Source organism: Pangasianodon hypophthalmus, chromosome 14 (genome assembly GCF_027358585.1).
Source record: "Pangasianodon hypophthalmus isolate fPanHyp1 chromosome 14, fPanHyp1.pri, whole genome shotgun sequence".
NCBI lineage: Eukaryota > Metazoa > Chordata > Actinopteri > Siluriformes > Pangasiidae > Pangasianodon > Pangasianodon hypophthalmus.
The window spans coordinates 11,429,369-11,452,116 of NC_069723.1; the positions used below are offsets into that span (position 1 = coordinate 11,429,369).

The window sequence follows — 22,748 nt, forward strand, 5'->3', positions numbered from 1 at the left end:
TGGCAAGGATTACTGCTTTATTTTCACATAACAAGAAAAGAAAATATATAAATTGCTACTTTATTAATTACAAACCATCAATTTATACAAACGAAAATATAATTATGTGTTATGTACAATTTAAACACAATCATATTAATTGTAAGACATATGGGGAGGGACTGGACAACAGCAGTGCATTCAGCTTGTCCTTTTCACTCTGGAGCACATGCAGTAGTGCTGAATGCTGATATGCTAATCAAAGTGTTACAGTTTTCCTATCACTTACACAAGTAAACCACTTTGATATCACCTATGGCTTTGGAAACTGTGACAACGCACTACTTAATATTCCTTCACAATATAACCACAGTACATTTTTACTGCATAATATAGAACTGCACTTCATAGAATTCAATAAAAAACATTCCTACCTTAACACTTTCATTTCATGAAATTAGTATCACTACCTGCAACAAGAATCTGATCTCTCACAAGAGCACAATCTGAAGCTCAAATCTCAAAGCTTCATTACACCCTAAGCCTCAAGATAACAATACAAATTTCTCATCTTATACATCTTATGCATCCTTTAATTGAGTTCATTCATTTATAATAATGATTATAAGTTCCTTATTATTATTATTGAGATTCCTTCTTACATATTTAGTTTTTAACATTAAATGTCTTCATCTACCCCAACTAACCAGCTGAATGCAATTTTGAGAGTTTTTCACAGTTTTGCATTTGGAGATTATCTTGGCCAGGAGGCAAATCTCCAAGAACACAGTTTTTAGTGAAATTAAAGTGTAGTTTTTGTGTAATTTTAATTGAAACCGTTCATTTTGAAGTGTGGCACATACTGGTATGCTACATAGTTATGATATGTAACTGCCTCACAACACTGACACAGCCAGTATGAACTCTACACACAACCTCTTAACATATGATTAGAGTTTTTAAACTATACCATCAAACAACACACTGTAAAACATCAAAATAGGGATAACAAAAAAGCAGTGGACTGTAGACCGCTGTAGACTGTGGTTCACTGTAGACCGCTGTATATTTCAAAACATGTTTAAAAAAAAGACACTATCCATTATTTTCTACTGTGACCAACATTTTTCAGCAACAAATCCATTTTCGTATGACATTTAAATGATATTTGAGTAAAAATAAATTACAAAAATATACTAAATGTTCATACAGAAACAAACATACAAAACGACATACAAAATGACATTTCGCAGTATGGGTACAGTTTTAACAGTTTCCTCTTAATACACTGAGAACGTTCAGATACAGCTACCATGAGGTCATAGTTACAGTCAACAGTCTACCAAACTGTGAAATTTATCAGACATCATCAGACTTATTGCACTATGTCAGTGCTTTGTGGAAGAGAAGGAGAGGATTTAAGTCCAGCATTGAGGTGTTCGTCCTGCATCAACTGAGACTGATGACATTTTTAAAGCAGCCCTGCAATCATAGTTCAACAGCCAAGCCTGATCTAAAGCATTTTTACAAGCAACATTATTTATTGATTTTTTTTTTCCTCTGGTCAGTATTATGTAGGCAAACAGGCAAAACTGTGTCACTCTGCTAGAACCGCTAACGGGTCCTGAACACACAGATGGAGCTAAGAGAAGGCTAACTGTCTAACTGCTACATGATTATGAGATAGCAGAGGTAGGTGTTAAAAAGGCTAAACAAACCTTCATGAGGTCCCTGCGAGGCATATCTATGGGATTGTAAATGTATTGTTAGTTTATGTATGTATTAGTTCAATTATACTTTTAAGTTTATCGTTAACAAATGTATTTAACAGTAAATGGTGCAGTTTAATTCAGCTTTAACTAAAGCATTGTATAATGGTTTGGTGCATCACTTTATTAGATATTTTATCATAAGCTTGTGACAAGCTTTCAGTGTAATTCTCCTAACTAATTATACTTCTAAATGCGTAGAAGTTTAAAGGCGAATTTCATTAGAAGACTGGTATAAAACAGAATGACCTGTCATCAGATGCCAGCATCTGCAAGGTGTGGAACATGAGGCTCTGGGTGAAGTTAGCGTAGTTCAGACATAGATAAGAGTGCTTTCCTGCTCCTATTACATGTCCTTGTCTTTCTTGACCTCTTTCTCCCGGCTGGACTTGAGGAAGTCAGTACGGAGCAACCGGTAGAACAGAACAATGTTCATGAGGGTCATGATGGCCAGACCCACGCTGCCCACTGTGTAGCTGAAAAGAGGGATGTGATCGCGGTTCAGGACCAACCAGCGCGTCATCCATGCCAGCGTGTTGATGCGGAACACCACGTACGTGCCCAGGTTAATCATGCTGTTTACACGGTACACTGTACTCTTGGCAATACTGGCCATCCGCAACATCTGCCTCAGGTGCAGGAAGATGGAGTTGATCTCCACAAGCAGGGCCACGACCGCAAAGCCCACATAGCGACACGTCAGCACTGAAAGCCCAAAGCAGGAGATCACCTGTAAAAACACATGGTTAAACACTGTTAAAGGTACATATCAGAACTGGACATTATATCATTTGTAAATTGTATCAAAATACTGTTTTTTAAAATACTGATATTGCAGAATTAGTCTAAAAAATAATTTCTTATTGAATTGAATGTCTTACTGATAAATTCTTGGGTGATTAAAAAAAAACAAAAAAAAAAACAAAAAAAAAAACAAGTGATTTTGCTTAAATTAACCCCAGAAACATAATGCGTTCTCCAGTTTGCTCTAATATATTGAAAGGCAAGCTTACATTTCACAATGTAGTACATTAAAACAACCAGGTATAACCATAACATTAATGATAGTGACACCAATAATAACAATACTATGAATAATCTCATGCACTGACTGGTTGGTCATGGGGTGAGTGTATAGGACTGGGAGATCATGTACAATTCTGTGGAAGGCTACAGATGTGTGTATGTGAGCATTTAGGGGCAGAGAGTGGTACTGGGATGTTGCCTATCTATCCATTAGTGTGTTGTATGAATGTACAAATTGAAAACAGATAGACTAAGTGAAATGTGCAAAAACATAACTTAAAAGATTGGTTAGAGGGCCAAGAATAAACCTGCTTAATATGTGGAGTGCGTGCTGCTGTATGTACTTATACATGTTAAAAATGCAACCCTGGACTGTAACTGTACTCATTCTTTTCCTGTGAGATATTACCCTGCAAGTCCTTAACATGTTACTTGTTCTATATTGAAAATGAAAATAAGCATTAAAAAAAAGATTAATTAGAATGCATGTATTAACAAAAAAGAGGCAAAAAGAAGCTATAGGTGCATATCCCCCCAAGATGTAGATGTACATTTGGCCACAAGGCTTATAAATTACCTTTTCCGTTTCTAAAGCTGACCTTTCATTCAGTTTAAAATATTATCCAAACAAGAGGCTAAGCTTTTTTCTCCAGCAGTTTCTGCTATATGAGAGCAGGAATGAATCATCCCTTTGCATGCAGTCTTATCTCATCATGATGATGAGCAGCTGAGGTTACGAGCACAAAGACACAATTGACTTGTCATCAGCAGAGAGATGTCCTACTGGGATCACAGCGAATGGCACTAATCCTAATCAGGATTTATCTGTCTGTGGTCAAATCCAATCCTTTAACCAAATCATATTTATATAAAAGTTACAGGTTTCTTCACTTAACTTTTTTTTCTAAAGAAAAATCTAAAAAGAAAAAAAAAAGAAAAAAAACTTGCATACCTAATGGGTTCTGAGTATTTCCCTATCAGGGAGGGTTCCTAGTCGAAACCTTTTAGAAAGCTAAGAACCCTTGAACAACCCTCTCAGGAGTATAGATTGTATTTAGACATATTAAATTTAATACCAAATTTCATTACTAATTTATTAAAAGCCATTACTGTGGCTTCTTGTATTAAAACTGTGTCCATAAACTTTATAAGAACAAATATTTCCTTGTTGTAACACGAAAGATTTACTCTGGCATTCAAATATATTAATCATATATTCTCAGAGATGAAAGATATTTTTAAAGAGCAAACTTCTTCTTCTCCTCCTTATTATTATTATTATTATTATTATTATTACATAACACTATAAATATTAAGATATTATAATAATAAATATTATAATATTCTTTAAATATGCCACAGCATTTAGATAGTACTTTTATTGTAATTGTCCAGTCATTCTGAATGATAATTTTGCACTTGACCCATGCAACTTTTCCATTAATATAAAATCACCCTCCACTAGGTGGTGTTCTGAGTCCTCTGTTATGAAAGCAGGACTTTACATCAATTCTCTGGCTGAACAAAGACATGCACATTTAACTGTGACCAAAAATAATAATGTCTTAGATTTTATTAAAATACACACGCCTCAACTGGTTTAGACATTGTCATTCTCAGCCATATGCATCATCAAGGCCAAATTAACAGACGTGTATAATGACTGCTTATAGTCAGTAAGGCAGTCTTTACCCAGGCAGCCAGGAGACACATCTAAGCCTATAACACACACACACCCTGACATAAGTGCTTTGGTAAGAGACCATTAGAGCTGAGGCTTCCCAGCCCAGTCCGAGAAGCTGGAACCGCCTCACACGGCCCTGTCCAAACTAACACACAACACAGCTGTGGCCGGCATTCAACAGTGTCACAACTGCAACAACATTCACACTGACGGGCAAAACAGTGGCTGCTAACACAGCACAAACTGGGACATTCCTCATTGAGAGCATAGGGCTCTTTTTTTGCAGCCAGTGGCGTCTGTGTGTTTTCAACCAACCATGTGATGTGTGGTTTTGTTTTAAGTACAAACAAGAGCTTGCTTGTAAAGTTAGCACACTATAAATATGAAAGACTACATTTCAAACAAGTGCACCAAATGCACTGTTTACATACATATTAATTCAAATCAATTCAATTTTATTTACCCTCATCGCTAATATGATTTGGTCATAAGAATGTGTGAATTTGCTTCAAAAGATTGGGGGAAAAAAATCAGTACTGTCTTTCAGAACTCAAACTCTTTTCCCCACTAGTTTCACTGTGGACTGCATGTGTATCTGATTGTAAAATGAGGTCAGTTGACTTTATGTGCATTAATGGGTGGAGCGAACTATTAAACAATCGATCATCCCTTAGTCACTTAGACACTCTTTGCACAACCACACTCTGTACATAACCCTTTCTGAACCAATGCTCAACAAATAAAGCACTGTTCTACCAAAAGACCCTTTATCTTTCGTTATCTTTCTTCATTCTTAGAGGTGTAAAACACAATCTTAACCTTGGACTTAGGCAACTAGAATCAGAACTGAGTTGTTTCATAGTCATGGCTACTAAAAGTGAAAAACAAGGAAGGAGTAACAGACCTTGTGTAAACTAAAGTCAGTAAGGTATGTCTCAAGTGAAAAAAAAAATCAGAGGACATGTAAGTGCTGTGGTTTACATGCTTTTATGATGATCCCTTTATGGGGCAATAATGGACACAGGAGGATGAACACTTCCTCCCTTACCTGGGGAAAAAGCAGGATTGTTGTCAACACTAGTACAGATAAGCCTTAACACTGAAGTGATCTATATTATGCATCTGGCATCAGTGGGCCAATGTCTGGAAAAGTCTGCAATTTCAAGAGATGAGAAAGAGGCCCACAGAGCCTGCAGTTGCACAGGGCCCAACCCTACATGCACCCACTCCTTACCCTGTTAAACTGCTCTGATAACTGTGTTTGCATATTAAAACAAGACAAACTCCCTGTTTCTTAAATCTACAGTGCGTAGTTTTTTTTTTTAGTTGAAAATAAAAATAAAAACATGATTATTGAGTCAGGGGACAAATAATACTCTATAACATGATCTTCTATGATGTAAAGTGATATCATACGCCACCTCTACATTAAACGTCATCATGCAAGACAGACTACAGTGTGACAGAAAATCCAGAAGGGTGAGAGATCGGGAGTGAGAGAGAGAGAGAGAGAGAGAGAGAGAGAGAGAGAGAGAGAGAGAGAGAGAGAGAGAGAGAGAGAGTGAGCGTAAACAAGCCCGGGGGAAGAAGAACAAACCAGTGGGAAGATAGTGAATGATAGCCAACACTCTTGGTGTGTTTGTATTTGTATTGTTACCCAGCTGCAAATGCTTCTGTAACACTGGGTATGCGATGATAAAGGAGATTCCTTGGAGCTGCATACAAACGTTCCTCTACTGCTGATTTTGCCCACAAACAATAGAATTAAGCAAACAGACCACAGAGTCTTACTTGTGGCCTCAGGATGGCTGGCAAAACCTTGGATTCCACTACTACATTCATGTGAACAGAATTCCCGGTGACTTCCTCCACCAAACAGACTACTTACAGACTAGTTACAAACGAACAGAAAGATTTGCTATCTGAGCCAGGTCCGTGGGTTTGGCCCCTTGGACCGCAGCGTGGACTAAGGACTGCAACCTTACAAACCCCGAATCACTCCTCAATGCGTGTGTGGGTTTTCTGCCCAGGGTTGTATCACCCAATTCTGGAAACCAATCAACTGTCCTTGCAGTATTCCATGAAGATTAACTTGCAGAGTATTCTTTGTTGTGCCCAGTGTGCACCCTACAGTACAATTTACACCGAACAGCTGCCTCCCTTGTCTAAACAAAGATCAGCCCATTATGTGGTGGATGTCTTCACAATGGCCTATAGGTGGGCTGGAAATCAGGCCCCTACTGCGGCAAGCCTCTCTAAAAGGAGTGTTTCTTCTTTATGGGCATTACTTAAAGGCACGCCACTTTCTTTGCACCTTGTCCAGGATCTCATCACCCATGGCGGCTATCTAGGGGTCATAGAACTACAGTTACATCCATAGCAAGCATTTTCCATTCTAGTCTCAATACAGAGAAAGGTTTAGAAATTATTTTGGTAGACATACAGTACTGTGCAAAAGTCTTAGGCACATTCAAAGAAATGCTGTAGAGTAAAGATGCCTTCAAAAATAATGAAATTAAATGTTTCTACATAAAAAAAATATGCTTTAAAAAAAAATAGTAGTCTCAGGTACAATTTGTGCAGTTTTATAAGGAAATGATCTTATGAAAAGATTAATGAAAAAGTTTTACTGAGCATCTTGCAGAAGCAGCCACAGTTCTTCTGGACAGTTTTTCTCTTATGTGGCTTTCTTTACTGACATACAAACATTTTTCTGTAACATTTAGTTTTGTGCTGGAAAACTAATGTTAGGAAATCTAAAAAGTTTTTCTACTGAATCAGTAATGTAGAAGTCATAAAATAAAAATCTATAACAAAGTTTGCACTAAAAAAGGTGCCTAAGTCTTTTGCACAGAAGTGTACATACACTAAGAATGTGGGAGACACCATCCAAAGCTGCTGGAATTAAATCTAACACATGCTGCCTTGATATTCTACCATCAGTCTTTAATGTCATTTTAAATGGAGCTGCAAAATGCCTTACTCTTAAAAATCATTTTTCCAAAGTTAGCAAAAAAAAAAAAAAAACCCTGCAGTTTTATACTCCTCCTAAGAGAGGAGTCTGAGTGTTTCCATACCAAATAACTATAGCCCTATCTCAAATCTTCCATAAGCAACATTACTAAAAAAAGATTTTCCGTCAGCTTAGCAGTTGTTAAATTAAAGGCGAATTTCAGCCTGGTTTCTGATCATATCTATCACAGTATGATGACTGCCCTCAATCAATAATTTTGTCTGAATATAGACTGAGAAAAAAACATCAGTATTACTACTACTAGATCTTAGTGCTGCTTTAGACAATGTTGACCATAAAATATTCATAGACTGGAAAAGTGGGTAGGACCAGTGCTGAACCTCAGCTGACTTAAATCATACTTAGAAGGCAGGCGCTACTTTGGCCCAAATAAACCACAGACATGTGGAGTCCCCCCAAAGCTCAATTCTTGGGCTCTTCCTGTTTAATGTCTATATGCTCTTACAAAAAAAGCTATTTCTTTCCACAGTTATGCAGACGACACCCAGACATCCTTATCCATTTCACTAAGCAACAACAGTCCCATAGACTCTCTCTATCAGTAAACAACTGGCTGAGCTACAAATTCCTTAATGTAAAACAGAATTAATGGTATTTGTTAAAAGGAGGAAAAGATCAAGGATACCAAGACACAAGGCTTTATAGCTCTGGATTCCTATCAAGAATCTGGAGTTCTAAAGGACAAATATCTTAACCCTGTTATAGATTCAGATGAATGTGCACATAGTGATAACTAAAAATAATGAATTTACCATCTTAAAACACACCAAGAACTAGGGAATCCTTATCCACACACACACATATATATATATATATATATATATATATATATATATATATATATATATATATATATGTCCTTATACACATATATCAATACAAATAAATAAAAACAGAAGAAGTGGACAGAGCAAAGTCTTAAATGTGTAAAACATCTTTACCTTTAATCATCTTTTAATACCTAAATGTATTGTTCAACTATATTTGCCTTGTACTCTAGGTAGATTGTACATACAGAAGCACAATAAGTTTGTGCACATAGTAGTGGCACTTTAGAAAGTGGTTTAGCATGGTACGTAGCCAGACATTAGCAAGCTTTTTTCCAGCAGACTCTCGTTAAGACAGGCTTCTGAGAGTGTGTAGGGATAATAACAGAAAAGCAGAGAAACTTCCAAAGGGGGATTACCAATAAAAAACACACTGATACACCTGATCATTTCTAGGGCTGGGACAAAATAATCAACCAATGACAATATTTTTATTGTTTAAAACCACAGATATTTTGCAGTGCAATATTCAGGATATATAGAACAGTTTCCATTTGCAGTAGAGGGGCACTAATAAAAATGAAAGGAATAGGATATATCCAGAAAGTTTTATCATTTGCCTGCTTTGTAAAAACTCTTTTACTCTCTGGTGGTGTCAGTTAAGTAAAGTAAAGTAAAGTCAAGTAAAGTAAAATTAGGACTGGAGTTTTCAGAAATCAGTATCAGACAATATATCTCATCAATTGGTTTTATGGCAGTTATAGATATTTATCAATGAATTCAATAAAGTGGTACCATCTTGAAACATTTCTTTTCCACTTTAATAGTGTGGTTGAGGTGATAGAGGTGTGTTGTGTTTTTCTTGTCACCCCAGAGAGAGAGAGAGAGAGAGAGAGAGAGAGAATTGTTTAAAAACACGTATCTATTAGGTTTATTTCTAGAAGATTCTCCCTGTGGAGTCAATTACCAACACACCAAACAACAACAACCATCTCTACAACAACTTCAGTGTGGAACACACCAAGACTACAGTAGAGACATTTTAAACAAACTGAGGCTTATCCAGGAATCAGTTTAATGCCATGCAAGTGTCAGATGCACTGCAGACGCAGTCAATGCACCTGGCAGCCTCAGGGCAGACGTTGGACAGCTGAGAGCTGACAGGACAGGTGGAACAACTACTGAGTATGTCTGAGCAAACAATATAGCGCCACACACAGATAAATACCTTTAACAAATCAGGTTAAAGGTATTTATCAGCTGTAATTCCCACACACAGATTTATATTTTGTAGCCCACACATTTCTCATACTAAACATACCATCTACATAAACACGGATACTGCCAAATCAGCAGCATGTGAGATACAAGCACCAGATGGTACAAGGGAGAGCAAATAGTGGGTGAGAAATGTGGCATATTAAGGTGTGGCTAAAGTTACCAGTGAAAAAAACAGTAATTAGATCTCTTTGTGTATTTAGTACCTGCTACACACACTTGAATGACTTTAGTGAATTTCTGACGCATGTCAGTGGTATTTCAGTCATGAATGGAAAGGTTATAGAGCTTCTAAAAGCTGCTGTGACAAAAGAAATTCCTGGTACCTCGTCACTCACATCACACAAGAAACTTCACATCGTCTTGTTAATCATTCTGGAGTGTACACTCCTTAAACCTTTAACGAAACTTGAAGTGGCTTTAAGCATGAAAAGTTGAATGTGTGGTAAATGCCTCCTTCCTCGGTCAGGACAATCTTATATTACGCCATAATGAAGACTTTCTTTTACACAATACTTGAAAGCAAACTCACTGCAACACCACCATGTACTATAAATTTTTTAATATTTCAGGCACCAAAGCAGGTGTTAAGAAAATATCGGACAAAATGTATTGCGTGTGAGTGTGGACTTTAAAAACCCACTAACACTGGACTGACGTTGTCTGAATGAATGTAGTTTTTCCAGTCCTTAGCCTAGAAGAGTAAGCAGGCAGTTAAGATGTAATGGAAAGCTACCAGGATAATGGGTGTGATTACAAGGGTAAGAGCCTCTTCCTGGCCTTGTTCTATCTCGTAATGTGAAAATGAAGCTTTGTGCATGAGCACAGAGAAGACAAAGTCCACACAGGGGACAAAGTGGTACGTTAAGAGACATTGGCTTAGAAAGACATCAAAACCCTGCTCGCCTTTTGGTTCTTTTAATTTTTTTTTTTTTTTTTAATAAAAGCTGCAGTTTTTATAAAAAATAAATAAATAAATAAATAAAAAGAGCTCTCCACATGGAGACAGTCAAATATTCCCAAAACTGTCACACATTCAGATTCTTACAGAAACATTTGGTCCCCATGAAGATACAAAAACAAGCCACACAAACACACTAACACATAATGATGGCTGCCAGGGAAAGCAGAAGCAAAAGTAAACGCACTAAAATATATAACACGTGCCCAGCTGACTGTGTTCCAGTCTTAGTTGATCTCGTGCTCTCAGTGAGAACCAGGATAAGAAATGGTATTCCTCAGGGCTAAAGTTTAAGAACACTTCATTTTGTTTTTCACATTTATTTTAATTTTAACCACATTTAAACAAAAGTTAATTCCAGATAATGCCCCAGTATATATAAAACATAGTCATGTGAAGTCTGCTACCTCTAGTTTTCACATTTCTAAATCACACACTGGTGTCTGTGTGGTGTGCACCTCCTAATCATCATTAATATCTCATTTTCTTCAGTTAGTCTAGGTGTCTTGTGTATAATCCATACTACACAGTAAAAACAGAATGGCTGAAATTCACAGGAACTAGGTGCATATTTATAATGCTATGTCACTAAACAGATTATCTATTAGACAGACTGTTGCTTAGCAACAGAGAAGAGACACAACCACTCTCCTCGCTAAACAAGAACACAGATGATTACAAGGGCCCTTCGGCCACTGATGCTACATAGAAGAGTGGAAGAAGTGGAGCAGTAGGAGCTCAGTGGTTAAGGATATGTGCTAGTGTTTAAAAGGTTGTAAGTTCTTCTGCCAGAGAGTCACAGATGGTCCCTTAAACAACAGGGTGGATTGTATTCTGTCTTAATCGTAATTCAAATATAAGAACTGCTTATTTACCCTTGAGCAGAATCAGCTAGTCAGTTGCATTCATTCATTTAAATTCATATTTCACAGCTGACATATGTGGTGGTAAAAAAAAAAAAAGACAAATATTAAAATGTATGGTCAGGACACTAACATGTAAGGATTAGATGGAAAAAATATTTAGGTGACAAAACTCAGGACTCAACCCTTCTGTACTGAATCTTCGATCCTTAAACATGAACACACACAAATATCTTGGTCTTTCTGTTTTCTTGAACAGAATTTTGAATTGCAGAAGTACTTCTGGCTGTCTTGGCTGATCTGGCATAGACTGAGTGTTGTTCTGAGAGGATTAGTGAGCGTGTTGGGGAGTGTGCAGGGGAGGAACATAGAGAAGGATTCTCCAGATCTAGGGGAGGGTCTATAAGAGTGTGCGAGAGATTGGAATAGAGGAGCTGGGGGAAGGGTAACATAACTTGTTTTCACTTGGGGTCTCCTTCCTAGGACCCAGATGCATTTTCCACAGTGAGAACATGTGGAGAGCAGATGTCGCTGCTTCTGTCAGAAAACGAAGTGCTGAAAGGAGGAGACTCTTGATACGTGAACTTCAGCTAAACCAGCATGCTCACTCACATACACTGCTTCCTTCCTTCCTTGCTCTTTTGCTACCTTCCATTCGCCATTGTTTTCAGTCCCACTTTTTAGCAGTCTAAGAAGTGTGACCCTTGCCCTATATGTCTTAATACCCAAGTTGCACTCTGCGTCTTTAGGATGGCTGATACAAGGAGGACCAGATAAGTAAAAGGCTTATTGACGTTAACAAAGAATAATACTTCTGTAAATATTAATTAATTCTGTGTTATGTGAGATCATACTGCATCTGAAAAGTGCACATATAATGATGTAGCACAATGTCTTTTTAAAATTAATAAAATAAAATTTTCCTAACAACAGAAATTTATTTAGAACTCCATGTCCATTTCAAGCACAGACTTCAGTTACAGCTGGAGTTCAGAATGGAAAGCTTTAGCTCAGAATGGAAAGCTTTACTTCCCAGACAATGTAACTGTGCAAACGACTCCGTTTAAATGAATTTGACTAGGAAAGAACCTGCCACTTTTATTGCAGGCACAAAATTAACCTATAACATTTGGCAGCATTGCTACCTCACAGCTTCAGGGTCCCCTGGTTAGATCCTGAACTTGGATTTCTGTCTCTGCAGAGTTCTGCATGTTCTCCCCCCATGTCCACATGGGTTTCCTCCTGTTTTCCTCCTACTTCCTTTAGAGTAGATATATGATAAATTGCCCCTAGATATGAATGAGTGTGTCTGCGTGTGTGTGCGCGCATGGTGCCCTGCAGTGGACTTACGTCCCATCCAGGGTGTGTCCCCACCTCATACTCTGATCCACTGCCATCCTGCCCAGATAACACAGTTACTGAAGATGAATGAATGAATGAATGAATGCACAAATGCTTAGTAGCTTCAGTTTAAAAATAAAAATGATTTTTGGTCAGCAAGCATATCAACATTTGGGCTAAGAGAAAAATTGTTGATATTTTTATTTTAGCTGAAATGACTCTTTAGTATCTGATCACCAGCACATCACTAGCAGAATTTCATCTCTAGGAGAAAAAAGGGCATAATTGATGTCTCATGCCTCTTGATTCTCTCAGCCTCCCACTTCACTTAGTAAACTCAATTCTGCTAAATGACAGAAGGATGAGATCAATTTGTGCTCAAACCACCTGAGCAAACTGAAATAGATAAAAGCCACATTGGTGGAACTCTTGAAACTGTTTTTCATGTACTTGTTTACTTTGAAATGCTTGCTCTTTAGGGCAAAACTTTCACTTTCCACTCCAGGACCTTCGGAAACCACAATATTTCCAGACACATCTGCCAAGCGTTACTGCCTCTATACGAAGCTAAACATTTTTACAAGAACAATAAATTATTGTTCATTTTTCCATTTACTCTGTTAACACAGTTTGGCTGTCCAGAATGGGCCTACCTGAACACTACACAACACTTACACCAAGGACTACTTATGTTCCCGAGAATTGAATCACTGTACTGCTAGTGTTTTTGAATATTTGGTCAAGCAATACAACCTCTCCCTATTTCTGTTCCACACATCAGGGCCTTTTCTGTTTCTATGGAAGAACAGGAAGGTCAAGAGTTAGAGGGGAAAGTCTCTCTTGTGCAGGCAGACAGCCTGTATCCATAATTCACTGATCCACATGAACACTGGCTAGCTCTACTAAAACATGTGTAAAAAAAAAAAAAAAAAAAGCCTTTCCATAGAACTTCACATGACTAAACTGTATTGGTGTGGTCAAAATATCTGTCGAACAAGTATGATCCAATGGTAATGGAATGTGTCCATGTACTAATGGACAGCATTCCTCTTTAATGCCACGCGCAACTGCAACAACGCTTTAGGCTTAACAACAGCCAGAAAAGTTCACTAAACTTGCAGAGGAAATGGATAAGGCGAGGAGTAAGAGACATGTGGTGGTGAATGAGTGTTCACAGTGGCATTTTCTGTCCAGACATTTCAATGAATAAGCTCCCAGGAAAAGAGTGGACAACAAAAAAAAAAAACAAGACTGGAGCTGGCTGCCTTCTTTTCACACGAGAACCCAACAGTGACGTAATAGCACTCGCAAAGCCACTGCATCCTACAAGGCCAATAGATTCTTTTTTATATATATATAAAAAATACTCAACGCTGATTAAGTCTGTACAAATATTACTCATGACAATATTGATTTACTTGATTAATTTAAAGCAGGTTTGTAAAGAACTGTAGTGCATGCACTAAAGGCATTTTATATTCTTTATAAATATAAAATTCATTTTTATTCAAGAGTGTTTCTGAACCACAGCCCACATAAGATAAATGGGGCCCTGCTTGAGTTTACATATCTGCTGGCTAACAGGTTGTGGGACAGGTTGCACAGTTTCAGAAGACAAGACAAGCAGGCAGGAATATCAGGAATCACACAGTCTGGTTTCTACAGTAAACTTTTCACCAGGAAGTGCTTTATCAGTCAACTCATCTCTTGCCTTATATCCTCAGGGCATTTGTATGTCTATACTCACCACCATGTGATGGAAAAGGAGCTCCCATGACTGGTTGATCTTCTGATTGAAAACCATGTCAAAGAAGTCATATATGAAGTATCCTATAAGAAAAACGTATTCATTAATGTATCAATAAAATCTGTTAATGAAAAAAATGCCTGCAGCATTTCAAGTTCTTATTAAGGGCATAGCTCCCATGACGATGGTAACCAAGATGTCAGTGACAGAGGGCTATTTATAATACATCTCCCACCATGAAGGTATCCATGGAGACAGCCCGTTAGAGTGGAGGAGAATGAACAGAACAAACACAGCACAACATTAGAAAAGAACCCACTGATGTATATACAGCATTGGATAAGCATTTCAGTATAATGGCTAGTTGCATTAGAAATAATGCACTACAGATAATGCAACTTTATTAACAAAATTATCTGATGGTGAAGTGCTGTGGCTTCATTCTTATTTAGATGAAATCTTAATAAATCTTTATAAATTCTTATAAATTAAATCTTAATAAATTCTTTCATTCTTATTTAGATGAAATCTTAAATGGTTATTCTACTGAATTTTCATGCTTTATACCATTTGCATTGCAATTCATTTCACCCAAACACATTTCTGAGAAATTACACCACTGAATCATATCATGTCACTGATTAGTTTCCTATAACAGCGTGCACCAATCGTGTTTTGTTCTTTAAATGTTAACCAAAGATCTGATAAACCCTCCCTTGAAAAAAAAAAAAAAAAATAGACCATTATCTACAGTTTGTTATCCATCATAGTGTTCTTATCTCTACAAATGTGCACTTCTGTGACACACCTGTCATATACGGGACATTTGCTGTTTGTTATGTGCAGACTTTGAACACTAACCATGTAACATTCTGGGTCAATGATCTGTTGGTTATGTGAAAGGAATTGAATGTGAAGAGCTTTGCAACTCATGATGCTGCTGGGAGGAGTAAAGTATAATGAAATTGACTCACTCCACAATCCAGTATATTACCCTGCTGCATAACAAAAGTAGTGGTCCTATTGCTCAACTATGCCATTAGTGGACAAACATACAATAAAATGTTCATTTGGACTAATGGCCCATTCATGTAGAGTCATGTGACTAAAGGCCTGGGTGTTTGTGCCCGAGATGGATCATGAAGCCACAAAGCCACTCATTGACTCTCCAGCCATAGCTAACCTCAGCCAACACCAAGAGTGGGATATATTCAGGATTCTAAAATATTTCTGGAATTTGGGAGTTTGCACTTGCCGATGGAAATCACAGTATCTGCTTACTGGCTGGAATGGGTTATCATTTAACAGCCAAAAGCTCTAAAGGAACGGCGTTATTGACAAAATAATTAAAAAAGGATCTAGAGTATGCTTGTCAGTGCAAAGGTTTTCTTCCTCTTGTGTAAAATCTACATCTATACTACAGACCAAAATATGCAATATGCATAAGAAAATGAAAAAGTTTAAAAATATGTAAGTAAGTTAATTTGCCCAATAACCAACACAACACAGCATTATAACTGGCACCTAGTATTATTATTTTTTTTATCTTCCTAAATCAGTATGTTGTACTAATAATCGAACATATTAAAGTAGAAATGTCTAATTATTTTCAAATTAGTAAATTAACATACCAGATTTGATTAATCAAGTCTTCTTCATCTGAGAAGCATGAGAAATATCAGGTGTACATGACTACGGTCACGATAAAAACACTAAATTTTTACATGCAAAATGCGAAAATAAACTTGCAATCGCAAGTCTATCAAACTCGCATACTATCGAAGTTAGTATTCACAGTTAATACTGCTTTAAAAGCTTTTGTCATGTAGTGTACTTCTGCAACAGTGTTTATTTTGCTTGTGTACTAAGCATGAAAACAAGTTTGACAACTATTTACAATGAACCACCTGAGCGAGTTTCTGTCCATTACTGTTCCCTATTGGTGTAAAACCCCGAGTAGGGTGTATGTCCTGAGTATTGCTGACACCCTGTTTTGTATGCCACTTACATACGTCCCTAAGAACCAGGGACGCACTTAGCACTAGGCAAAGATAGGCAACCACCTTGGGCCTCCAGAAGCCAAGGGCCCCTAAAAATTCAAATTCTATATTTTTTTTATTATTATAAAAAAAATATTTTATTAATGCTAAATATATTAATGCTAAACGGTCCCCAAATCACTAAATCCACCCCTGCTAAGAACCTAGGCACAGCATGACTGAGCTGTCACTGGGATCGAAGGCTGTGGGATGACATTATGTATGAACTCCCGCTCTGTTTCGGTGAGACAGTGCCTCTACTCTCTTGCACAAAATGGCATAGCTTTAAAGAGTCCCACGTTTTCCACAGATGGCTCTCTGACAGACTGTGTACAGACGGAATGCTTCGATTGCTTCACATGGTACAGACGTACATTATGACAAAGAAAGTATCTTTTATAAAGACTGGACAGTCCGGAGTTGACTGAGTATCCAAATAGGTCAGATCTAAGGAGTAAGGAGTATAATCCATTGAGTACTGTGTATGTGAACCATGTGACAGAGCTTTCTACCTGCTTCACTTACCAATTGATACACACACCAAAGCATGGGAGAAGACGGAGTGTGTTTCTATCAAATCTTCAGCCATTTGGGGATGCATATAAAAACTAGGGAAGAAAGAGCAGTCATCTGAGTTATTCACATTAATGGATTTTCTATGTGAAGGCAACAGGTGAGTACCTGTGTGTGTGTGTGTGTGTGTGTGTGTGTGTGTGTGTGTGGGCATGCTGAACACTCACCAAAGCACAGCCCATATTCCAGTGATGAGGCTGTGTACGAAAGAGGTGGAGATGTTTCTCCATTTCCATATATTCCTCTGAGCTGTGTCTGGTACATAGAGTTTACCAAGTCCTCGGTTTACCAGCCTGAAAAAGCCCACAGACGCGCCGGTGGTCAGCAGCACTGACTGCAACTCCATGCTCTCCTCTCAGCTCCGATGGTGTCTATCTGGTGGCTCGAACCCGTATATTTCACGCTTCCCGAATGATAAACAGTACACACCCCTTTCTTACTTTCTCACCATTTCAGCATGTCTGTTACATTAAAGCTACATTAAATGCGTCACGGGGAAAAAACCACGCCGTCTACACGCGCCTGGTCCCATGTAATCACCACATTCAGCTCTGGAGATGAGTGGGAATAGACTGTGTGCGTAGTCGTACTACACTCATGTGTTACAAAACCCTGAACTGCTTGTGTAACTTTTCCCTCTTCAGTAAGCAAACAGTAGAAGCCCCGCCCATCAGCAGACAGCACTGGCGGGAGGGAGGGGCGATACCACTGATCTTCATTTCCGATCAATACCAAAGAAAATCAAGAGAATCCCGAAACCGACACTTTGAAAACTCTTTCTACAGTGAGAGTTTGAGCATGACGAATTATATATGCTTTACACTGATCAGCCATGACATTAAAACCACTGAGAGGTGATGTGAATAACATTAACATTATCTCATTACAGTGGCACCTGTGAAGGGGTGGGATATATTAGGCAGCAAGTGAGCAGTCAGTTCTCAAAGTTGATGTTTTGGAAGCAGGAAAAGTTGAAAGTGTAAGGATATGAGAGACTTTGACAAGAGTCAATTGTGATGGCTAGATGACTGGTTCAAAATGGCAGGTCTTGTGGGGTATTCCTGGTATGCAGTAGTTAGTACCTACCAAAAGTGGTCCAAAGAAGGACAACCAAGAAGTGAACCATCATGGGCGTCCAAGGCTCATTGATGTGCATGGGGAGCGAAGGCTATCCCGTCTGATCCGATCCCAAAGAAGAGTCAATATGTGAAAAAAGGCAACCCGGCGGAGGCAGTGTGATGCTCTGGGCAATGTTCTGCTGGGAAACCTTGGGTCCTGGCATTCATGTGGATGTCACTTTGACACATACCACCTACCTAAACATTGTTGCACACCAAGTACACCCCTTCATGTCTTCCTGGGGACCAGCCAAATGACAAATATCCCCACAAGTTTAAAACTGTATCTATATAAAGAATATAAAGACACACACAGTTCTTGTGTTAAAATTTGATTGTAGACTACATGGCCAAAGGTTTATGGACACCTGACCATCACACCCATATGTGGTCCTTCCCCAAACTGTTGCCACAAAGTTGGAAACACACACTAGTCTAGAATGTCTTTGTATGCTGAAGCATTAAGAACATTCCATTCACTGGAACTAAGGGGCCCTGAAATCCTGTTCCTGCATGACAATGCCCCCTTGCATACTGTGAGATCCATGAAGAAAAGGCTTGCCAAGTGTGGAGTGGAAGAACTCGAGTGGCCTGCACAGAGCCCTGACTTCAACCTCACTGAACACCTTCTGGGATGAACTGAAACGCCAACTGCACCCCAGACCTCCTCACCAGACATCAGTAACTGACCTCACTAATGCTCTTGTGGCTGAATGAGCACAAATCCCCACAGTCACACTCCAACATCTAGTGGAAAGCCTTCCCAGAAGAGTAGAGGTTATTATAAATACAAAGGGGGATTAAATCTGGAATGGGATGTTCAGTATATGTGTGTCCACATACTTTTGGCCATATAGTGTATTTTGGATGTTGTGTGTAAAGTTACTTAAATAAATTCATGTCTTCAAATTTTTTACATTTATTTAATTTAAGTTGTTTTTTTTAAACCTTGGAGACTAAGTTGGCAAATCTCTTGTCCCACTAAAACATTTTTCAAATTATATTTGATAAGTAATGAACGCATATTGACTTTCTTACATTAGGGTTAATATTTAAAAAGAAACAGTATCAAAAGTATCAATACTTCCTTAATCCACCCATCCCTAACTGGAGGACAGAAGTGCCTCCCATATTAGAATTTTAGCTAGTGAAATTGCCAAAAATACAAAAATCCTTTTAAAAAATCCATAAACAAACCCAGCAGCTTCTAAACCATTTTCAAATCCTCCTCCAGGTTTTAGCGACACCTAGTGTTGTTGTAATCAGCCTTTATGTAAGCCGTTTTGTAACCTTGTAAATTTGTAACTTTTGTAACTATGATAGGCTCAGATCCACCCTGACCAGGATAATGACTGCAACTGAGTAAGTGCATAAACATAATCATTAAGTCATTGCTCTGCACATGGAATACCCTAATCTTAGAAACAAATGATTACTGTTATCAGCTTATGGTGCATGGTGGAAGAATTGTTTATTGTGATTATTATTAGTAAGAAATTCATCTTTTTAACAATTAATTTTTTAAATATTTTTTGTCACTGTTTTATAAAAACAATAAGCCACTCAAGGCCATGCATTACAGTGATTTTATCACAGGTAAGGGTGTACCTAGGCACGACACAAAGTTTACTGTGAATTATTGCCTTGATGAACAACAGTGTGAAGTCACGACCCACCCTGATTGGCTGACAGCCTTCTGCTGTATTGTGGAGGCACAAGGATAAAGTGTGGCAGTTCAGGTTACATGGCTGTGTAGGTCCCAGTTGCACCAGCTGAATTTATATAGGCTACATGATGTAAAGTCAGTCCTAAGTCTTACATAGAGAGGAGTGAGTTTCAATCTTCTGACCAGAATAAAGCAGTTACTGCAGACGAATACAAAAGCTGTACTGCAGATACTGACTGCTACTATAACAAAAAAAAAATTTGGTTTTCCTAATGCAATTGCCATCTTTTTTGTAACTTTTTTGGTGTTGTCCTATCAGGAATTATTCCATAATTTGTGCTAATGTTTGAGCAAGCAAACAAATGACATTTTGGATCCATTTGTTCATACAGTGGTGTTTCTTATGCTATAGAGTATAAGGTTTTGATAACAAGAACATGAAGTACTGACAAAACAAATATATACAAATATTCCAGGATGCATCACATGTTGTAAATCATAGGGAGATAGATGGGTTAAACTCATTTTGGAATTTAACAAAAATGTATAAAAGTTTGTATACACTGAATTTATTACAAATAAATGAAGAATTTGATTATGACATCAGTATTTTCTTAGCAGAAAACAAAAACAGAAGTCACCTGAGAACTATTCGGCTTGAACTGATAGGAAACTTGAATGCCAGCTTGGCACTGCACCTGATAGATGTACAGCCAGATAACAGAACAAGCACAGTTAAGGCAGGTTTATGCTTCTTGAAGCATGTTTTTGTGCCAGCATTGTGACAGATACAGGCGGTTTATGAGTTTATGAGTAAGCATAGTGGCTAATGAGAAGGGCTGATGTGCACACCACTAAAATAATCACAACATGTGAATCTACTTTGTAGCACCTCAGGCAATTGTTAATTGGTTGAGCAGGGAAGCCTTGGCCCTTGACCCTATGCTCATAGACATTAAAGGCTGCTTTCCCAGGCAATATGATTATTTAATCTGACTGTATGATTAATCGGACCATCTGGAAAGTGTATCACCAGGGTGCCAACCCATTGCAGGGCACACTCTCACACACACACACAACTCTATACACACTACAGGCAATTTGGAAATGCCAATCACCTTACAGCGCATATCTTTGGACTGGGGGAGGAAACCGGAGTACCCAGAGGAAACCCTCAAAGCAAAGGGAGAGCATGTAAACTCCGAGCGTACAGGGTGGAGACAGGAATCAAAACCCCAACACAAAAAAGTCTTAGTACAAACTTTGTTATAGATTTTTATTTTATGACTTCTCCATTATTGATTCAGTACAAAAACATTTTAGATTTCCAAACATTAGTTTCCCAGCACAAAATTAAATGTTACAGAAAAATGTGGTCTCCAGAAGAGCTGCGGCTGCTTCTGCAAGATGCTCAATAAAACTTACAGCTCATTTCCTTATAAAACTGCACACACTCTACCTGAGACTACTGTTTTTTTTTAAAGCAACAGGCTGTCACACCAAAACAATTGACTTTGTTTCATTTATTACTGTTTACTGCTCTTTATAGTATTGTTTTTAATGTAGAAACGTTTAATTTCTGAAGGCATCATTGCTCTCCAGCATTTCTTTGCACGTGCCTAAGACTTTTGCACAGGACTGTATGTATATATATATATACATATATATATATATATATATATATATATATATATATATATATATATTTGCTTTGTGCTTCAGACTCACCGACCATGACCAGGATAATGAATGAAGTCTTTAGTTAGTCAGCACTGACAACTAACTGACACACTGTTTTTGCACTTGTCTGATGCTTTATTAAGGGTACAATGAAGGGCAGTAGGCAGGCTGAACACTCGCGACACCTTCCTCCTCTGTGCGTCACCGTGTGTCAGCGATTTTTACCACAGACCCACAACACAACACAGCACAACACAGCACAACACACAGCTACCTGTTGGAGCAGTGCCGCGGGGAGCTCCTGATGCTGAGCGCACTTGTGCGTAACGGGAGGATAGAAAGGTTCTGTGCTTTTCTACTGGAAAGTGGACGTGAGGGTGGTGTGTGAGCCATTCAGAGGAGCAAAGCAGCTCTTTTAATAGCACCAGAAAGAAACAAGAAGTTTGAGTGAGTCATTTTCTCCTTCACGCTATGGTTCTGTTTGTGTATGGGTTAACTGAAACATGAGTAAATACTTCTCAGTTTCTCAGTGCACATATATCAGGAACTAGGTCTAGCATGTGACTGTGGATCAGCACAAGCTTAAACATCAGACTGCAGAATAAGCATTTGTCCCTTTAGCTACAATACAATATTTGAGCACTAATTGTTTGAGATCATTTTGTCTTTCCTTTAAGTTGTTGGAAAATCTGCAGCTCAGCCTTGCTGAAAAAACAAACAAACAAACAAACAGTAGAAACCCTCAAAGATTGTAATGGTTTTAATGGTTATAATGGGAATTGTGTTGGTTTTACTGGAAACTGTAATGGTCCCTGTGGGTCTCTACTGGTAATTTGTTGCCTTCTTTTGGTGGCATGGTATGTCTTGTGGATGCCATTAAGGACCAGTAATGGTAATGGTTTTAATGGTTAGCTGATGGTTTGTAATGGTATTTGTAGTGGAAACCGTTAGAATTTCTGTGATGGTTTGTATTGTGTTTTTCAGCAGGGACGACACACGGATCTGTCGGATTGTTAATGTACGTGTGAGGAAACCAACAAACTTCAAGAAACCCAGTTCCTGTGGGGAAAGAAGTCACCAAGCTAATTAGGTATAGAAAGCAACACATCTTTTTTTTTACGACTGTATGTATTAGTTGTATTAATACCACTTCCATTAGCCTTCTTATAAATAGTCATCTTATTTATATATATATATATACATACATACATATATTTATATAT

The 22,748-nt window shown here is 38.0% G+C and overlaps 2 protein-coding genes across 4 annotated transcripts in view; one reads left to right on the forward strand and one right to left on the reverse strand.

Annotated features, from left to right (window-relative positions):
- On the reverse strand, positions 1-17,683 carry tlcd2 (TLC domain containing 2). The gene is made up of 4 exons (XM_026924427.3): positions 17,229-17,683; positions 17,014-17,096; positions 14,450-14,532; positions 1-2,478 (listed from the first exon to the last, which is right to left on the reverse strand). Exons 1-4 carry the CDS (start codon positions 17,405-17,407, stop codon positions 2,095-2,097), a joined length of 729 nt encoding a protein of 242 aa, XP_026780228.1. The 5' UTR covers positions 17,408-17,683; the 3' UTR covers positions 1-2,094.
- The window catches only part of aifm4 (apoptosis inducing factor mitochondria associated 4), a 14,947-nt gene continuing 7,805 nt past the window's right edge, over positions 15,607-22,748 (forward strand). Inside the window, exons 1-2 of one of the 3 annotated variants that reach the window (XM_034310731.2) lie at positions 15,607-17,161; positions 22,510-22,615. The gene's annotated coding sequence lies outside the window, so the exon portion shown is untranslated. Of the gene's footprint in view, positions 17,162-21,674; positions 21,973-22,509; positions 22,616-22,748 lie in introns of those variants that run through there. The other 2 variants (XM_034310729.2, XM_034310730.2) reach the window with 2 other exon arrangements.